Source organism: Megalopta genalis, chromosome 3 (genome assembly GCF_051020955.1).
Source record: "Megalopta genalis isolate 19385.01 chromosome 3, iyMegGena1_principal, whole genome shotgun sequence".
Classification (NCBI taxonomy): Eukaryota; Metazoa; Arthropoda; class Insecta; order Hymenoptera; family Halictidae; genus Megalopta; species Megalopta genalis.
Window position 1 is genome coordinate 23359836 of NC_135015.1, and position 17504 is coordinate 23377339.

Consider the following 17504-nt stretch of genomic DNA (forward strand, 5'->3'; position numbering starts at 1 on the left):
GGTCACGGTGATCGATATTTTTGCGGAGATATCGCCGAAACACGGCTCGATTTATCAGCCCCGGTCGTCTTTACTGCGGCCAACACGCAATTTCCATGCAGCCTGTCGCCTCCGTCGTCTCCTCGACCCCCAAGCCCCTGTTCGCTCGGCACTCGGTGCGACCCTTGCGCGCCGTCCGGTGGCGAACGATTTACCCTAAATTACGAATGCGGCCGGCTCGCGGCAGGCGATGCGCTCTAGCCACGTAATCGGTGGCTCGCGCGAGATATGTACACCGTGGACCAGAAAATTCGCTGGCAGATCGCTGTAGAGCGTTGCGATCGTGGATAACCGTGGGACCGAGTCGGTGAAATATGCGGGGTGCATCGGTCCGCAGAAAAATAGGGTGGAATCGTGCACCCTCGCCGCTCATCGACGTCGTACTGCACTGCGCCTAGCGTCGCGACGCAGGCAAGCACACAGCTTCCACCGCCGCCTCTCTTCATTTTCCCAGATCGATCCGACTACTGACAGGAAGCGTGACCAATAGTCTGCCTGTGATAGTTCTCCTACGCTGACAGTGTGCGTAACTCAGGGGGTTCGCACAGTCCGTGGAAAGGACGAAGCCGAAGTCCTAAAAGCAGCGGTGCGGTGCCCAGTCGATACACCCCGGGGAGGATCCGAGTGGTTTTCCTCGTGCCAAGGACGTCGGGGCTGTTGCGTAAGGGTGCCGCGTTCCTATCATGACATCGTTGCACCGTCCTCGGGACGGACGGTCAGGATTCCTGGGCTCCTGGAAGCAGTAGCAGCGCTCGATCGAACGGAGGACCTTGTTTCGTAACACCTGGGGTGTTAGCCGCAGTCGCGTTTCAATGTCATACCGCGCCGAAGGCCAGGCCGAAATGCACGCGAACCATTTCGAATCCTGTGCGTGACCAGCCGTCAGTCCTCCGAGATCCCAGAAGTGTTGAGAGCCTAACGAACTTTTCCGTACGCGAGAGCTTGACAGCGTTATCGATCCTTGATATGTGGACAAGCTGGTTCGGTGCAGGTAAACTATCCTCGGCGCGAACGGTGCCTCGGTTTCCTTCCTTCCCTTGGCTCGCGTTCGTACGGCTTAACAGGTAGCGGTTAGGCCAATTCCTCGTTCGAATTCTCCCGCGATTTACGGAACGCATGCGTCATGGCTTGGCCACGGCTGATAATCGACGCGTACACATAACCTCGAAATTCTGAAATAGTTCTGATAACAACATTCAAATATGAGCGTAAATTGTCGTCGACGGTGTTCTTTGACCGAAGATTTACAATAACGGTTTGTTCCTTGGAATACTGCGGTATTTGGAGCCACCCCGTACGTACAGTACCGAACGTTAAGTTCATCGAGATTTAACTGCGACGCGGCCGAATAAATAAACCAAATAGCATTATCGGTTGTTTGCAACGTCGACTTTTCGTTCCATCGAATGGAAAAAAAATATATCTTTTTACTGGAGAGAGCGAGGGGGTGTCTAGTCGCATCCACGGCGTTTAGGTACCGTTTAAATATTCGATTGTCCGTTGCAGTCGACGATTCGGTTTCTAATTTCGTTGTTGTATAATCGTAGTTAATTGAAACGAGTGTCTTCGATTGTCCATTGGATTCGTCATTGAATCGTTTAGCCGTCCGCTAGAGACTTCCGCCGTGGTCCAAATCTTCTGCGCGTGGTGGAACCATTATTTTGGAACTGAAACGATCGTTGTCTCGTTTAAAAATTTCAAATGCCATTACATCGTTGACACGTTTTATTTGTACAATTAAGAACATCGACTTGACGTCGTCGAACTGGCGCGACTTATTCGTTGACACTTTTTATCGCAGTTCGTATCGTGAAAGATAACGACCGATACACTCGGCTTACCTAGACGGGGCACATGTTTTAACGTGCAACAACGATCGTTAAAAGGCCGACGCGTTTAGCGAAAGTGTTCGAATTTTTGCACGGATAAACGTTGCAAAAATTGGGTGCGATATAGGTTCGTTGGTGCTGCCGTTTGGTGCTATGGCGTGCGAACGATCGAATACGAACCGTCGCATTATAAATTGATGCCGAATCAATGTTGTATCGATTTTTCAGATTATATTCATAAAGTGAGCATGTCCAGGAGAAAATTGGGCGGCGACCGACAATTCGACAACGTGGATTACACACAGCTTACAGAAACCGACAATGGTTTTGTCGATTCCCAGGTGATACTCTATATTTGTTCTTGCACCACCGTCACTCAAAGGTTTTAGTCTTTCGACAGTTTGACACGTCCACGCCAACAACCTCAAAAGTTTCGTACAATCAAAGTATTTTATTTGATTTTTCTTACAAAATTCTTACATTGCGCGAATTTTAGTAAGATTAGGAACTTATAATAGATTAGCGTACAAATTAATTTTCAAAACCGATTAACAATGCCGTGATCTGTGTACGGGCGACGCGGCAGTCGAAACGATAAGGCACGAATGTGTATATTGAAATAATAGACACTAACGGGGTAACGATTTTTCAGTTCGTGAATCCACCGGTAAAAATACCATGGAAAGCCATCACGCTGGCGGCACTTTTGTTCGTTGGGGGTACTATTATGCTCATCATGGGTAGTCTAATCGTGAGCGGTCACATCGACTCGAAAGTGAGTAGTATTTTATAGTATTATATAGCTTCGATGTGCTCTGTATATTAATCGTTATTTATTCTTCTTTCAGTATTCCGATCGCATGTGGCCGATCATTATCTTAGGGATTCTGATGTTCATACCGGGAGCTTACCACATGAGGGTCGCCATTTTAGCTTATCAAAAAGTACCAGGGTATTCTTTCGACGATATACCGGAGTTCGATTAATTATACGTGAATTTTTTTTACCGGGAAGTAGCTAGAAAGTTGAACTTTCGATTAGCACGAAACTAGCACCGCGTCAAGCAACGTGAGTATTGCTTATATATTTTTCTGATCACGTGATCGACACTTGGATTTCAAAGACTTCGGTATACTAGAACGCGTGAGAAAACCCCATGCACGGTGTTCAATTCGCAACCATGTGGCGGGAATAATTATTTATTTCTGTACATATTACGTAACGCACAGTTGCATCGTTTTCGACTTGTAAGTACTTAGTGCTACCAACGAAGAATTCATTCTGTCCCCGAAATGTTAACGGAAAAGACAATTTTCTTGCATTTTCAAAGATCGTACGGACCGTGCTGATTTCCGATCCGCGAGTTGTTTTCAAATAAAAATGTTTTCTTTTTTTTGTATAGAGCATCGAGAACATCTGTGATTAATAAACTATTTTACAGTAAACGTCAGCTTTACGTGATTAATGTGCCTACAGGACAGTATACAATTGTTCGATTTCAAATGTCAGCGTATTTGGAATCGCGCGACACCTGCAGAATACGGTGAATGAAACGCAGTCGGGTATAAATATACGTTTACACACAAGTATACTATATTGTTAGAGCAAAATGTTGTACATGATTATATAATCTGATTGCGAAATGTTCAAGAACGACACATTTTGATCCAACGGTCAGTAGTCGATATAAGCTAGATGCTAAATTGTTAATAAAACGAATTCACCGAAATTCATCTGAATGTTGATAATTAAAAAAAGAGTATTTTTACTTTGTAAACGTCATATTCGTAAGAAGCTTCGATAGCGTTAAAAAGTGAAATAAAACCAACAATGATCTGTAATAAATTCTATCAAAAAATAAAAAATAATCAGTCGCAAAAGTTAAACGCTTTGCATAAAGGATCGCAAATGATTGCAAACGCTGGTACCGTTTATTTTGTGGAATTTACCTTTGCTTCTCCTTATCATGGAAAGCGGCGGGTCGAATTCTGTCTCGAGCACCGTTTTCATTAACGTTATACTTTTCTGCAGCTTATTGTCGCGTTGCTCGTCCGTTCCTAACGAGGTAGCCTGTAAAAAGAAGTCAGAAAAATGGCCAACTGTGGCTACACGGTTCCGTCATCGGTTCACGAAATCCGCAATCTTCTAATTGCATTCCAGCGGAAACTCACCTCGAAGATAAGATGCAAAGAAACTTGTTTCGGCGTGATGCCACTGATCGCATGACCAACGTTCGCCGCAAGCTGCTCCATCATGGTCGACACTGCAAGATACATTTCCTCTCTGGTCCAATCGGACTTCACGATAATACCCATGACTGGATGAATCTGCTCACGGAAAGTAGGCGTTAAAGCACAAATTAATTATTTTATATATATATACATATCTTGTAACAGTTATATGAGACTTTCTGTATTCTCCATAACTGTCCCAAGAATCGAGACCATCGAATCGTAACTATTTTCAACCCCTGATTATAACCCATTGACGAGAGAAAAATTGATCGTCTCCCCCACGTACAAGCATTTTGGAATATACGCCCAAGTTAGTTGCAACGTGGTACAGCTGCTTAGCCAGCTTCGAGTCTATGCCAACTAGCGTGGAAATCAGTGCACGATACGTGATCGGCTTCAGTGCGCAACTATAATCGTCGATCAGCTTCGCAACGCTGACAATCGAATTGTGATCATTTTTTAACAGCAGCACCGATACTAATCTATTCGCTCGAGACATCAGATCTAGAAGAAACAAGAAATGTTCGATTCATTCGGTTCGTAACGAACGCGATGCACCGTTTTTCCGCTTCTTACCTATTGGATAAAAGTTGCTGCTCTGATCTGAGATTAAGAATTCAAAGAGATTGAAAGCGTGCTCCGGGGACGTATCGCAAAACGAGTCTAAAAGCAGCGTCACTATTTGCGTTCTGATATCCTCGTCCCTCTCGTTATTGCTTACCTTCCACATGTTACGACACGTATGAATAATATTACTTTCTGGAAAAGATAGACTATGTCACATCGATCTAGCGAAATCGAATCCATAGTTTCCCAACGTAAACTAAATTTGAAGGATACGCCGAGCAAGAAAGACCTTGGTGATGATAGGTTTGGGAAACCATGGCTCTCGCGGCTCGTAAGACGAATGAGAAGCTGACTCACGCTTGAGAAGGATGAAAGCCTTCATGGGTTTTCGATTCGCTAAATAAATTTCGCCGAAGAGCATCGTAACTGCGGCGTTGAAATTAAGCAAACTACTTTTGTGCTGTATCACGATCTTGATGCTCTTCAACAGTTCGAGCGCTAAAACCCATAGCTCCCTTTCGGCCAGAACAGTCAATATGCATATCGTGACATCGATTAATATTTTGCAAAATGTCGCCGTCGCCCCGGTTTGGACTGTAACGTCCGAGAAAAATAAAAGAAAACGATGTATCCGGTATGCCAGCCTCGAATAAAAATTCAATGATCGTTTAGAAAATCGTTTTTATTCCGTAAAATCTTAATACAAAAGCGCGGCAACCAGAAATGCTCTCGTTAAATATGTTAGCACTTCGTGCGGAAGCCGTATATCGTACAAAATTATATATAAATTTGTCTTTATTTTATATACATCTAACTTCTTCTACTATGACTCGATGATTACGAACACGCGTCTATAGAAAGGATCTTGGTACAAGTTTAAAACGGTCCAAGAAATATAATCGTACATATTTTGTACTCATAAACGATTGAACATCGGACTGCTACTACTACTACTACTACTACTACTACTGTTACGCGAAGAACGTATGTAGAGAGCAGAAAAAACAAAATGAGACAAACTAAACTACCGTGAAACTACTAAAACTGAACCTATCTTGATACTTCGGCAGAGAAATGAAATTTATCGTTGATCAACTGGAAAATAATAAAACACAAAGTAACTAGGTCGAAAAAAAGTTTGCGGATCACAACGTTACAACGAATTATGATTTACCTGCAAGCGAGACGAGCCTACTCAGATGATGATTAGCATGCTCTACTTTATTAAGCAAGATGTTATAACAGGCGCCAGTGAATAGAGTCGCATCTTTCGTTTGCGCCGCGTCCAGGATACTTTTAATATGATCATAATCGCCGTATTTCAGTCCCTCCTGGAGACTGTGAACGTCCAAATAAAATTTCCAAAATCTCTCTCGACCGTGTCTCGAATACGGTTCCGTAACATTATCTGGGAGAGTGGATGCGATCATTAGACATATATATATATATATATATATATTCGACGGACAACACAGCGTTAGAGAAAAAATAAGAGTTCTCTTCTCCCGTTCGAATTAATTTTTTCAACACGATCCAGTCCATATTTATGAAGCAAAACTAAGTGTTAAGGTTATATTTACCTATGGGGTGCAATACAGCCGAAGATTTTTGTTCCAGCGAGTTATTGTTATCGTGAAAAAGAACATCGTGCCACACTAGTGTCGACGGTGTATGATTTTCCTTTGGAAACTTTACAATTTTCGGCTCGTACGTATCATCCGGTGAAGAAATATCTCCAATTAACGATGCGTTAGTTGCCTCGGTTTCTTCCACTTCGGTGTCATGTAGATGCATAAATATTCTATTAAACTCCAATAACAATTGTGGTTTGATTTTTCCCAGGGACTCCGAATCTAGTTTGCTCAAGGCATTTTCGTATACGTCCTGTATATGTTTCGTGGTCAGTATACTCTCGGCCATGATAACTTCGGCAACATTTTCTGTCAGTTTCTCCACTCGTCCTAGCAATGGTTTCAACGTCAACCAGATCTGGCCAGGTGTTATAAAATTAGACATTATTTGCGATACAGAATTGACAAATTCTACGTCATTGGCATCCACTATCGCTGCCAAATTGTCGACGATTACTTTCAGAGAGATACCCAACGATATCAATTTTTTAAGGAAATCATAGGCCATTGAGATCGTTACGATATTCTTGTCGCATAATTTTTTCAATACTTTTATCAGGTATAAAACGTTCGCATCGAGAGTGATACACGTTCCGAAAAAATTTTGTAAAAATTTATTGCACCGGTTCAGTATCAATTCGTCTATCATCGTGAAATAAAACTTTTCATCCCCGTTATACCAATTTGTCATAATATTTTGAAACTGTATATTAAAGAATGCACAGATTATTATACATACAATATTTTCACGATAGAGTTACAATTGGTGGCAAAAATTCTACATACATCATGTTCAAAACGACAATTTTGTTTCAAACATTTGCCGTGCATCAACGTCTTGTAACAATAACCCCGAAAGAATTTAAAAACTGCATTCCAATTTTGCTGTTGCGTTACGTTCTGGTCCATCTGCATCTGTCGGTTTACTACGTTCGTCGAATTAATATCTTCGTCGTCTTTGCTGGCTGTTCGGGACGGTTCCTTTTCTTGCGGAATATTAGTCTTGCTGTTACTTGCGTAAACATTATATGCTTCATTAAACTCAAGAGCATTCTTCTTATAATAAATGTCGATCGCATTGTCGCTCATAACGTACTGGTTCTCGGTAGCGAGCGAAATTCCTTTCAATCTCCGCGAATGAAGGGGTTCTCCAATATCGCATCTGCAAGCAACGATGAATTATGCTTCGAGAGGATGTTCCAATTATAATCTTGACTCTGTGCAAAAGAAATTATCGATACTTACTCTTCGATAATCATCGAATCCGCATACAACGAAATGTAATCGTCATCGTCGCAATATAAGTTGCTTGTATTAAAATTAGCATTCTCTGAAATTAAAGAAGTATCTTGTATAACAGGATTACAAGTTTCTATTGCTAAGTCCTGCGATTGTTCTGCGTCCGTTCTCGCATCGCATTCTACTCGAGTGCTGTATCCGAAAGTCTCTACCAAATTCTGCTTTCCTCTGTTAAAAACGTCTTGACCTTCGGTTAAATTCGCTTCTGCCGCAGCACTTATTTTGGCAGCCTCTCTAGGTATCAATTCAGGAACTTCTTTGTTATTATTTAAATCCACATCTTTATTAGTTGTTTCAACTTCCTCGCTTGTGTCATTGGTCTTCTCTACAGTTCCGAAAATCTTATACCAAGTGGACCTATTTAATTTTACTTTTTTCCTACTTCCATCAATATTGTTATCCTTACCGTACAAACGCTTTTGCTTCGTCCAACTATTCCCATATCGATGATGCAATGCATCGCATTGAGCATCATCAATTTTATCTGGTTCCTCTTTTGTGATTATAGTGTGCTTAGTATCTGGTACAGTATGTTTCTCAGTATTCTGTTCATTCAAACTATTGTTATAAGATGTTGTAAGCCATTCCTCTAAGATCGCTGTATCTAGATTTTCAGAAGATTGGATAATATCAGTATCAAGTAATGCTTCACCTTTTGCTATTGGATCATTTTGAATGTTCGCTGCAGTATGCTCCATGGTATGATTCCTCAACTTTTTTTTATGGGTCGTACGGAATCTCGTTTTCAAAGATGTGTCTAAAGATTCTGAAGACAGGGCAGTGACAATGGTTCTAGCGGCATTTCTATTATGCAAAGGTGATATTTCACCTTTTGATTTTTTACTTCCATAGCTATCTATTGCGGTATGTTCTACCGTATGCTCTACTGCAGTATGTTCTACCGTATGCTCTACCGCAGTATGTTCTACGGCGTGCTCTACCGTAGAGTCTACAGTATGCTTTGTCAAGAAGTTGTTATTCGATGTAAGGAGTTTTTCCTGCAAGAGCATCGTGTCTGAATATTCTTTGTCTTCATTGTTGTTAGTTAATGCACTACACGCAGAGACATTTTTTTGTTTTCTTCTCTTTTTGTTTTGTGTACAAGGCATTCTTATGTTTTCCATTAGAATCAAATTATTCTCTTGCGTTTGACCTGAATTATTACGTAGATTTATCATTCGAATTGTTATCATATAATATAGACTTATCCAAATAAGTTTTTAAACTTTTTCAATTTCTTAATGCTTTAGTCTTGGCGTGAACATCATGCTTCGGATGTACCACCATTCGAGCAATTAAAAAAGTGAAACGAGTTAAAAAATTGATGCGTCATCGATAGACTATGGACCTTCAAATTAGAGAATGTAAAAAGTTCTTTGTTCGTTGTAATCAAGATTATATTATTCTGTTAATTTTGATGAATCGAGATTGCGTGTGCTATACATACACGAACATCCATAATCTTATCGTAAGCAAAGAACTATAAATAACACTAATTAACTTCAATTAACAATACTTACCTTTTTCTATTTTGTTCACGACCAATGTAGAAACACTTCGCTGAATAGACCTTTTACTTCTTAATGAAGTATTCGATCGTTTCAATGTTTTCGAAAGATTATTAGATATTTTTGTATCCGAAGGAACCACACTTAAACTGCAGTTATTATTTCTTACTGTAATTTTCTTTTTAGCTTTTTTAGAAGACTCGATGCGGTCATCGTTTGAATCGTCTATTAAATTACATTTTTTGGTTTTTCTACTATCCTTTTTAGAGGACTTAGTACGGGCAGCTCTTGAATTATGTATTAAATCATTACATGTGGTTTCTTCAACACGTGGCGATTGATACGAAACACGATTTGTCGGGCAAATTAATTTGCTTGTGTCGTGTCTATCGTCTATAGAACTTTCTGACAAATCTTGCGAAGTACCTTTGTAAAAAATGTTCCTTAAAAATAAACATTTTTGTAGCAGAACAATGGGTTGCTTAGGGCCCAATATGTTCCTATACTTCTGTTCCAATGTTTGGTTTCTATTACGCACACTTTTCTGACCTTTTGAATTAGACGTTTTCACACGAATATAATTCTCTTTCTGAGCACACACTTTCGTCCTTGATTTCCCCATTTTATGTTATTTCCCCTAAGCTACGAACAAAGCATACAATGTCTTTGCTAATTTGCATCTACGTCGAAACGAATAACATCGAATGAATATCAATGCTGAATCATTAGTACAACTATAGACGAATGAAACATCCTAAAATATCGATCTTAGTCTGTGCCATGTAAAAATTGATCAGGACAGATAGACTGGCGGTCCTTAAATAAAATGTTTTGATTATGAATTTGCCAGTTCTCAGAATATTTTAAAACATTTGGCACATCGTGTGCCTTTTGTCTTTTAAGCAAAGCTGGAATATTCTATATTTTCACTTATTCAAATACAACTTTATTAATTTAAAGCTTCATTTTCTGCACGATTAGAAATGTTAATTAGCTCAAATTAGCTAACACATCACAGTAAATGGGAACATAAAAGTTCTTTCTGATGTACAATATAAAATGGATTGTTTAACAAAGATGAATTACCCTGTACTTTTTTTTAATCATTAGGCTCGCTGCTGAATAGCAGAATAAAGCATAAGTCGCAAGAATAAAAATGGTAAAAACATTATATTTACTGTTTATACTTTCTAAAGTCTTGTGAATGGTATCACGTGTCAAGCAAAACAATGGATAATCTACATTAAATATGCTACAATGCTCACCGATTCTCGATCGTTAATCTTCGACAGTCTATTGTTCGATCCAAGTGGCAGGAAAGCACAGAACACCACGAATAATTACTTGTTTTTATCGAAAACTTTCACGTAATAACGAGGACTACACGCTTAAACTGCGACTCAGCGCCGCGAGAATATTCAAGCACCGCGAGGAGAGGCAAACGAGAATCACAAGCGACAATATCGATATATCGATATATCTGGCAACATCGGAAACATGGACGGCTGGACTGCGCGAACTGTTGGTTGCACCTGCTTTGTTTAAACAAATCTACTGTATATTAGAAGAGAATAACAATGAAACTAGTGCCAAAATGAATCTCGAACGACCGGCTTCGATATAGATGCATAAATTCACCCTAAAATGCTGTCGACCTCGTGCAATCCCAGTTTGGTAAGTGGGTAACGGTCCCCTTATACTCCTCCTTTTTCAAAATTGCTTCACATGATCAAAAACGGTCGTAATTACACAGGTATCGCTGAAAATAAGATTAAGAAATAGTTGAAATACATACATACATACATACATACAATAAGAACTAATAAGACAATATTATTTTGCAACGCTGAAATCGACGCCGAAATCGACGCCGAAATGCGTCGCAGTATTTGAACTAACCGTTACATGAAATTCGGGGTATCCATAATGGAGATTTACGATGTCGTAAGATCTTGCATAAATTGCGCTCACTCGATGCAAGTTCGTGTTATTAATTATCTCGAAGGATTTTCCGTGCCTCTTCTCTGAATTACACGCCTCGATTCATTAACTTTCCCACGTGTTGTAACCATTGTACAGATTCAGATACACAAATCACGCTCGCGGTACTATTGTCTATTGACACTTCGAACTCGAAATCTCTAATGGCCAAAGATGTCAGCTAGGCGATCTCTAGATTGTTTACATATCTCTGTCAGTGGTTCTCATTGTCAAACTGACGGACTTCCCTTTTAGGAAACGAATTCTATCTCGGGCTGCTACCACCACGGCCTGTTCTCCTTTGAAATAAAAACAGCCGAGATACTGATCATTTTATCGAAATTGGTTAACGTTGTTACGAGGTACAAACAATTAAAGATTGCAAAAATCGCAGGTTCCCACAACTTTCGACCGATAACTGCAAGAAATCACGATTTTGCAGTTCCAGGTTCGGATAAAATATCTGAGAAACGAGAGTCTTTTATCATTTTTGGCCATTCCAAGCATGTAACAGGAAAATTAAAAAGAAAATATTTTAGTAGACTAGTTCTTATATTATCTAAAAGAAAATTCAAGTCATTTAGTACAGTTTTAAAAACGTTATTACATTTTGAAAGGTGTTTCTTAACTTTTGTTAACTATATGTAAACGAGTTGTTCCTAATTACTCAGAGCAAACGCTGTGCTCGAAAATCATTGATGATGCAATGATTTAAAAGAAATGACGACCATATCGAATAATAAATAGCGTCGTTCTGGAAGTGTCGTTCACTTGTGAAGGACATACGAATTCAATTATTAATTCCACCAGGCTTATTCCTTCAGTCTTTTGGAAAGACTAAAAAAGTTATAATTTCGGACAAAAGCACCAGGCTTTGAAAATCTTGTCTCGTTTGCAAGGTGTCATAAATCAGTGACATGATTTCAAATGGAGAAAGCGTTATGTAAAGACTATGCAACCGAGGCCATCCAAGTCTGCATTTCGTTTATCCCCTGTCAGAAGAAACAAATAGAAAACTTAGGATTCAACGGTGAATGTAAAGAAAAGCGAAGAGTCGCGAGGACGTGTCTAGCACGTGGCCGATCTCAAGTGGTCGATCGGTCGGAATAGCCTCTTGAAGAGCTAGCTAGCGTTTTGGAGATACAATGCGACGGTCCCGTTGACGTACGGTGTCTGGTAAAAATCAAAGGAACACCGGGGGTCCATAAACCGCTTCATTCGACAGCGGAAGTGCGGATCCCGTTTGCTGAATGGATTTTACTTTATGACATTGCAACGAAAATTAAATCCTCTCGGCAACCTTCGCTTTTCACGCTTCGCTTGGAAACATCCGTTTGCAAAAAGAAGAGGGGATATAGCGGTCAATAGGGTGCTATATAAGTCTACCGGTTGTGACTTTGAATGAGGCTTTCTCTTCCATTCCCTTTTTGGACACGCTGTACACACCTACCGTTTTAGCTTAAGTACCACAAATCAATCCCAGAAGTTCGCACAAACTCTAAGCAATATATTTAGTGAAACCGAAACTAGAAAGTTAATATCTGCCATAGCGGAGCTAACATTTTATTAAAATTCAGTTTGTTCGCAAGTGTTACGATTCAAATGAATTTTGAAAAGTAGTAAAAAGCTAGTGTCATCCTCATTAGGGGTATATTTTAATTCGACAACTCTATTGGCACAAAATCAAAGCGACGAGAAAGGGACTAGAGAAAGGATCTAATCGAAAAAACTATTGACCTCGGAACTACCCGAGGATAGTCAAAATGACCCAGTACAATAGAAATAAATCGATGTAATGATCGCAAGAGCCCCAAAAGTGTTAACGACCCAGGAATTGTTGAATCACCAAACGCATCGATGCAAAGATATCGAAGGCAAAGTTCTCTATTTGATCGAGTACAACGGTATATATTCGTGTAACGGACTTATAAAACGAGTCAGTCTATTTTCATGTTAGATATTGTAAAGATTATTGTCCAGGTTGTGACGAGCCATCTGGTCGTCGATCCAGGTGCGCGCGTAAGCAACATTAGCATAGATTCCGGGTATACCACGCTCGCCGCAGCCGATCCCCCATGCGACGATGCCAGCCTGTTGGTATATAGTAGGATCTTTCTTACTCGGACACACGAGAGGACTGCCGCTGTCACCCTGAAAAAACAAACACAGGCTCTGTGAATGCTGGTCTGTCATGCCTAATGCATCAAAAATTATCTACCCCATGGCTATAGTCGAGATTGCGCCGAGAATCTCAAATGATTCCAAGAATCTACACGCTCCCTGAACGCAGAGTCGCGGTATAAAAAGTCTGCGTACATCTTTCAACGTTGTGAACCGAACGGCGTGAAAAATAATTCAAGTCATTTAGTGTCCGGTTTCGGAAAAGTTTATCCTATCGTTTCAAAAGGTGTTCAAATACTTTTCACCCGGAACTGTATCAACGTGCAAGTTAATTCTCAAACCTGAGAAAATAATTGCACCACCTGGGATACTAAATATTAAGACACGAATCATCGAGGACGTTATATTACCGTGCAAGCATCCCGGCCAGGCTCGCCACCAGCGCAAATAAAGGACTCGTGGAGGTTGAAGTGTCTTCCTAATGTATTCCGAATACTCTCCTCGCACGTACTTCGTGGCACCACCGGCAATTCGACTTTCTTCAGGATTGCCGGGAAGTGAATCGGGTAATCTGGAACAACCGTCGCACTAATTAAGCTCGATTACAACGGATCGTTGAGCAGGGAGGAGGACCTGACACGCATAAAGGAATAGATCGGATTTACTAAACGACGCGCTCACCTAATGTATCCCTGCCCCAACCGCTGACAAAGCAACGAGATGCGTCGAAAACGGTATTCGGCTCTGGAAGGCACACCACGTCGACGTTCTCCGCTAGATCGACCGGCTCGGCCAGGATCAAGATCGCGAAATCATAGAACTTGTCGTGCAAAATCACCTTCTGCACTTTGCGATCCTGGTGCCCGATGGTCTCGTTCCTCGCCCGCCTGTCCCATTCGCCCGCACGGATGATCAGGGAGGATGCGTTTTTCCTATCGATTAGGTCTTCGCGTTATTGTCGTTTGACCAGGAAGTTGTGCCTACATTTGGAACCTTTTCAGCGTAATCTAAATGTGAACGAGAACTCACCCGCGGACGCACTGAGCAGCCGTTAAAACAGCCAGCCTGTGGATCAGAGATCCGCCGCACCGCATGTTGCTCGAGCTCTGCTTGAACGGCTTGTCGATGTCCGTGTCCAGCATGATAGCCACCATCCATGGAAATTCGCCGAACTTGGACTCGTTGTCCTTGTCACCGGTGATCCTGAGACCTACGCCATCGGGGTTTCGCTGGCCGCAACCGTGTCTTTCGATGCGCGGCGGAATGAACTCGTTACCGAGCCTCAGCTTGTCCGAAGGCTTGCAGCAGACCTCCAGGTGGTCGTCGCAAGATCCGGAAGCCCTGTACCGTTAACAAAATTGGCAAGAATTACCGGTTGAGGCTCGACGAATTGAAGAACGGGTACCTGGAGTTCCTCTGGAGTTATATGGACAATTGTGTATTTTTTCTCCGCCATAGGTAACCATGCCATGTGGAAGTTTGCACAACAAACCGAACCGAATTCGCCGGGTCTGTTACTTTGCTCGTCAAGGCATCGTTCGATCCACTTTGCATACGTTCGACTCGAAGTTTCTATTGCACGCCGATCGTCTAAACATTTTCATTCTGCAATTAATTCGGCAATTAATTCGCCTACTCTATTCATCTATTCTATTAATTCGGAACGACTTGTCGCGACTTAGCAGCTGGTATACACGGAACAAATTGTCTTCTTTAACCCAAGCAATTGTGTAATTATCAGGTGCACTCGTAGCTCCAGCTTAGCTATTTTTGTCTGTTCTCCTAGAGTTCTTTCTCTCTAACTGATCCGTTCTCAAGTTACTCGATTCATGACCTTGCTGTTCACTTTTCCCATGACTCTATCTTTCACGATCCGTTATAAGAATGTCATTTCCGTCTGTCTCTCATGGCCGCTGCACTAATTACTGTTTATCCAACGGGTTCCTTTTGCCCGTACATAGGTAAACAAATAAATAAATAAAAATGGAACGAGGATGACCGTTTCGCTGAATCGGCTCGGTTTCTGTGGCGTTACGATTACGAGTATATGTAAAGGGACCTGTGTATCCAAAGACAGCCTCACGAGTCGTGCACAATCATCGCGCAGAGTGCACGACACCTGGAACTTTGTGTGTACGTGTTGTTAGACTAATCGCTACGCATGCACGATTAATGTCCAAAAAAGAATTCTACGAGAAGCGTCGATTCTGTGCGGAAAGATATCTGGACACCGAGATTTCGTTTCACGAATTTCCAATTGAACATGCTCGACACTGCCAAGCCTCTGTTCATTCTGTAGGATGGTCTTTGGAGGACTCACATCTGCTGAGAGTTTACATCGAAATCGGACGTGATATCGGTCCCCCTAAATCCATACTCTATTAACGTCGTACTCCGGCACAGATGGTGGGGTACGCACTCGCAGTCATCGGGGGGTGGTTTAGGTTTGTTTTGCGTACCGACGAAAGTTGAGGGAGTGCTGGTCGACTGCTGATTTTGGTACTGGTTCAACAACGCTACTAGGTTACCGAAATCCGCGCTGCCGGTGGTGTCCTCGTTGCAAGAGCCCGGCTGCTGAGGATTCGGCTTCGGGATCGGGTTTGGGATCGGGTTCGACTTCGGGTTCGGGTTCGGGTTCTGAACCGACATCCTCGATATCAGTTCGTCCAAGAGCTTGTCTCTTTGTTGACCTTGAGGTGCAGCTAGGCAATAACTGGCCAAAGCCAGCGTTAATAATGCTTTCCACATTGCGGCTGTGGTCCTGGAACAAAGTCGAAGCAGAATTTTACGCGTTAATCCATCGCGGAAGAAAAAAAAGAAATTCCTTAACACTAGATTTACATAATTCTTCAGATTATTCAGAATTGTTCAGAATTATTCAGAATTATGCAGAATTATTCAAATTATTCGGATTGTAAAGATGCATTTATGACTTATTTATTCAATTCGTGTTATTTATGGCAAATAATACAATAAATCTCCAGGATAAAAAACGACGTAATTAGCCACGGTGATCCATGGACGATTTCTACTCAATTTCTAATCGATATTTCTAGCACCCATCGTTAAACGTCGAAATCGAATCAGTCGCAACCAACCGCGCCGATACCTTCTATCGTTCGCACATAATATTTTGACCAATTGTAAATGAACGTGATATCAGGGGATCGCAATTAAGCCGCAAGAAATCAATAAATTGTGTCTCGATTAAAATTCGACTACGGAGGAATCTCACTGTCCGACGATATGATCGACGATCGGACCGGCTAACTATCGGTCTCGCGGTATGCGAACGCGACGCGACGCTTGATTAATACCTTTCGAGTTTTCAAGACGATCCGGGCGCTTCGACACGCTCGGACGTTCCAAGGATTCAAGGTGATCGGGTCCGTCGCTATTCGCGAAGGCAACTCCGTCGACTATGAGAAAACTGCGAACGACGCGCGTCCCGACGTTGGTGCTCAGCTATTTTTCTGGTATCTGTACGCGTAAAAAACGAACAAATTGCACGAGTGACGCACGGTTCGGACGATCGGTGCGGAACGCAAGCAATATGCACATTTTGCTTCCAACGGAGAAAACGAGACGAGACGCGACGACGTGGGATTCCGCGAATCGATCGTCTTCGTCCCGCTTCTCTGTTGGCCGAGAGAGAGAGGGAATGAGAGAGAAAGAGAGATCGACCAACGGGACCAGCGAACCGGCACGTCGGCTCGCGAACCGGCCGCCGATCGTCACGAACACGAGTCCCGGAATTAACGATTTCTGCGACGCCGGCACAAAGGTGACTCGAGGCAGTCCGAATCGTCTCGTACAACGTTAAAGATAATCGCCGTGAACATCCGCGGGGGGTAAGTCCTCGGTCGCGGTAACGATCCTCTCGATTTGAAAACGGGTTCGATCGCGAGGACGCGTCACACTTGGAACGATTCCCTTCCGATTCATTGCGGACATCGAACGAGCGCGGCCCCTTTGTTTACATCGAGCACAATCGGACGGAGGTATGGGTCGAAGACAATACTCACGGAGATCGCAGTCAGTGAGGAACGAGTTGCCTCTTCAAGTAGCAGCGCACGATTACACAAACTGCAGCCCAGCGACCGGCATATATAACTAGCTCCCCACCAAGATTCTCGATTCCTTGATTACTCGCCGCGGCACGCTATCGCGATGCACCATGACAGGTTGAACGGCTTCGATTTTTACTGACATGGGGAAACCTGGGATTCACCACATCCTCTCGCACGCCATGGGACCGGGAAAACACCATCGTTCTTGGAACCGTGTCGAATAATT

General features: G+C 42.2%; 3 protein-coding genes across 14 annotated transcripts in view; 1 reads left to right on the top strand and 2 right to left on the bottom strand.

The window, feature by feature from the left end:
* The window catches only part of LOC117222192 (transmembrane protein 230), a 36735-nt gene extending 32948 nt beyond the window's left edge, over nt 1-3787 (top strand). Inside the window, exons 1-4 of one of the 6 annotated variants that reach the window (XM_033473769.2) lie at nt 868-1030; nt 2097-2209; nt 2521-2643; nt 2717-3787. In XM_033473769.2, the coding sequence (XP_033329660.1) occupies nt 1006-1030; nt 2097-2209; nt 2521-2643; nt 2717-2854 (399 nt within the window). In that variant the 5' untranslated portion in view covers nt 868-1005 and the 3' untranslated portion in view covers nt 2855-3787. Of the gene's footprint in view, nt 1-867; nt 1031-1141; nt 1334-1490; nt 1514-1606; nt 1996-2096; nt 2210-2520; nt 2644-2716 lie in introns of those variants that run through there. The other 5 variants (XM_033473771.2, XM_033473770.2, XM_076520379.1 and 2 more) reach the window with 5 other exon arrangements.
* On the bottom strand, nt 2300-11589 carry LOC117222187 (uncharacterized). Of its 5 annotated transcripts, none has more exons than XM_033473756.2 (12): nt 11007-11589; nt 9120-10866; nt 8006-8752; nt 7546-7924; nt 7087-7462; nt 6250-7003; nt 5844-6077; nt 5027-5263; nt 4679-4861; nt 4389-4606; nt 4040-4195; nt 2300-3938 (listed from the first exon to the last, which is right to left on the bottom strand). In XM_033473756.2, the coding sequence occupies exons 2-12, from the start codon at nt 9727-9729 to the stop codon at nt 3750-3752; spliced, it is 4083 nt and encodes a 1360-aa protein (XP_033329647.2). In that variant the 5' UTR covers nt 9730-10866; nt 11007-11589; the 3' UTR covers nt 2300-3749. The 5 variants fall into 5 exon arrangements, with proteins under 5 accessions (XP_033329647.2, XP_033329646.2, XP_033329644.2 ...); XM_033473755.2 differs by having other exon boundaries at nt 7546-8752; nt 9120-9749; nt 10746-10866; nt 11007-11588; XM_033473753.2 differs by having other exon boundaries at nt 7546-8752; nt 9120-10639; nt 10746-10866; nt 11007-11588.
* Nucleotides 11590-12955: 1366 nt separating this feature from the next.
* LOC117221993 (phenoloxidase-activating factor 2) lies at nt 12956-17389 on the bottom strand. 3 transcript variants are annotated; one of them, XM_033473403.2, is made up of 6 exons: nt 17234-17389; nt 15529-15969; nt 14238-14549; nt 13890-14140; nt 13619-13779; nt 12956-13238 (listed from the first exon to the last, which is right to left on the bottom strand). In XM_033473403.2, exons 2-6 carry the CDS (start codon nt 15954-15956, stop codon nt 13041-13043), a joined length of 1350 nt encoding a protein of 449 aa, XP_033329294.2. In that variant the 5' UTR covers nt 15957-15969; nt 17234-17389; the 3' UTR covers nt 12956-13040. The 3 variants fall into 3 exon arrangements, with proteins under 3 accessions (XP_033329294.2, XP_076376490.1, XP_076376491.1); XM_076520375.1 differs by lacking the exon at nt 17234-17389 and adding an exon at nt 16526-17182; XM_076520376.1 differs by lacking the exon at nt 17234-17389 and adding an exon at nt 16241-16488.
* Between the last annotated feature and the right edge of the window lie 115 nt (nt 17390-17504).

Excerpts from the sequence above, each read along its gene's own strand:
- LOC117222187 (XM_033473755.2), bottom strand. The coding sequence starts at position 9,729 with ATGGGGAAATCAAGGACGAAAGTGTGTGCTCAGAAAGAGAATTATATT. Across the intron at positions 7,463-7,545 it reads GATTCGATGATTATCGAAGA|ATGCGATATTGGAGAACCCC; the intron begins GTAAGTATCGAT and ends CGTTGCTTGCAG. Across the intron at positions 7,004-7,086 it reads ATTGTCGTTTTGAACATGAT|TTTCAAAATATTATGACAAA; the intron begins GTATGTAGAATT and ends TTTAATATACAG.
- LOC117221993 (XM_033473403.2), bottom strand. The coding sequence starts at position 15,956 with ATGTGGAAAGCATTATTAACGCTGGCTTTGGCCAGTTATTGCCTAGCT. Across the intron at positions 14,141-14,237 it reads GCTGCTCAGTGCGTCCGCGG|GAAAAACGCATCCTCCCTGA; the intron begins GTGAGTTCTCGT and ends CCTAATCGATAG. Across the intron at positions 13,780-13,889 it reads TTGGGGCAGGGATACATTAG|ATTACCCGATTCACTTCCCG; the intron begins GTGAGCGCGTCG and ends CGGTTGTTCCAG.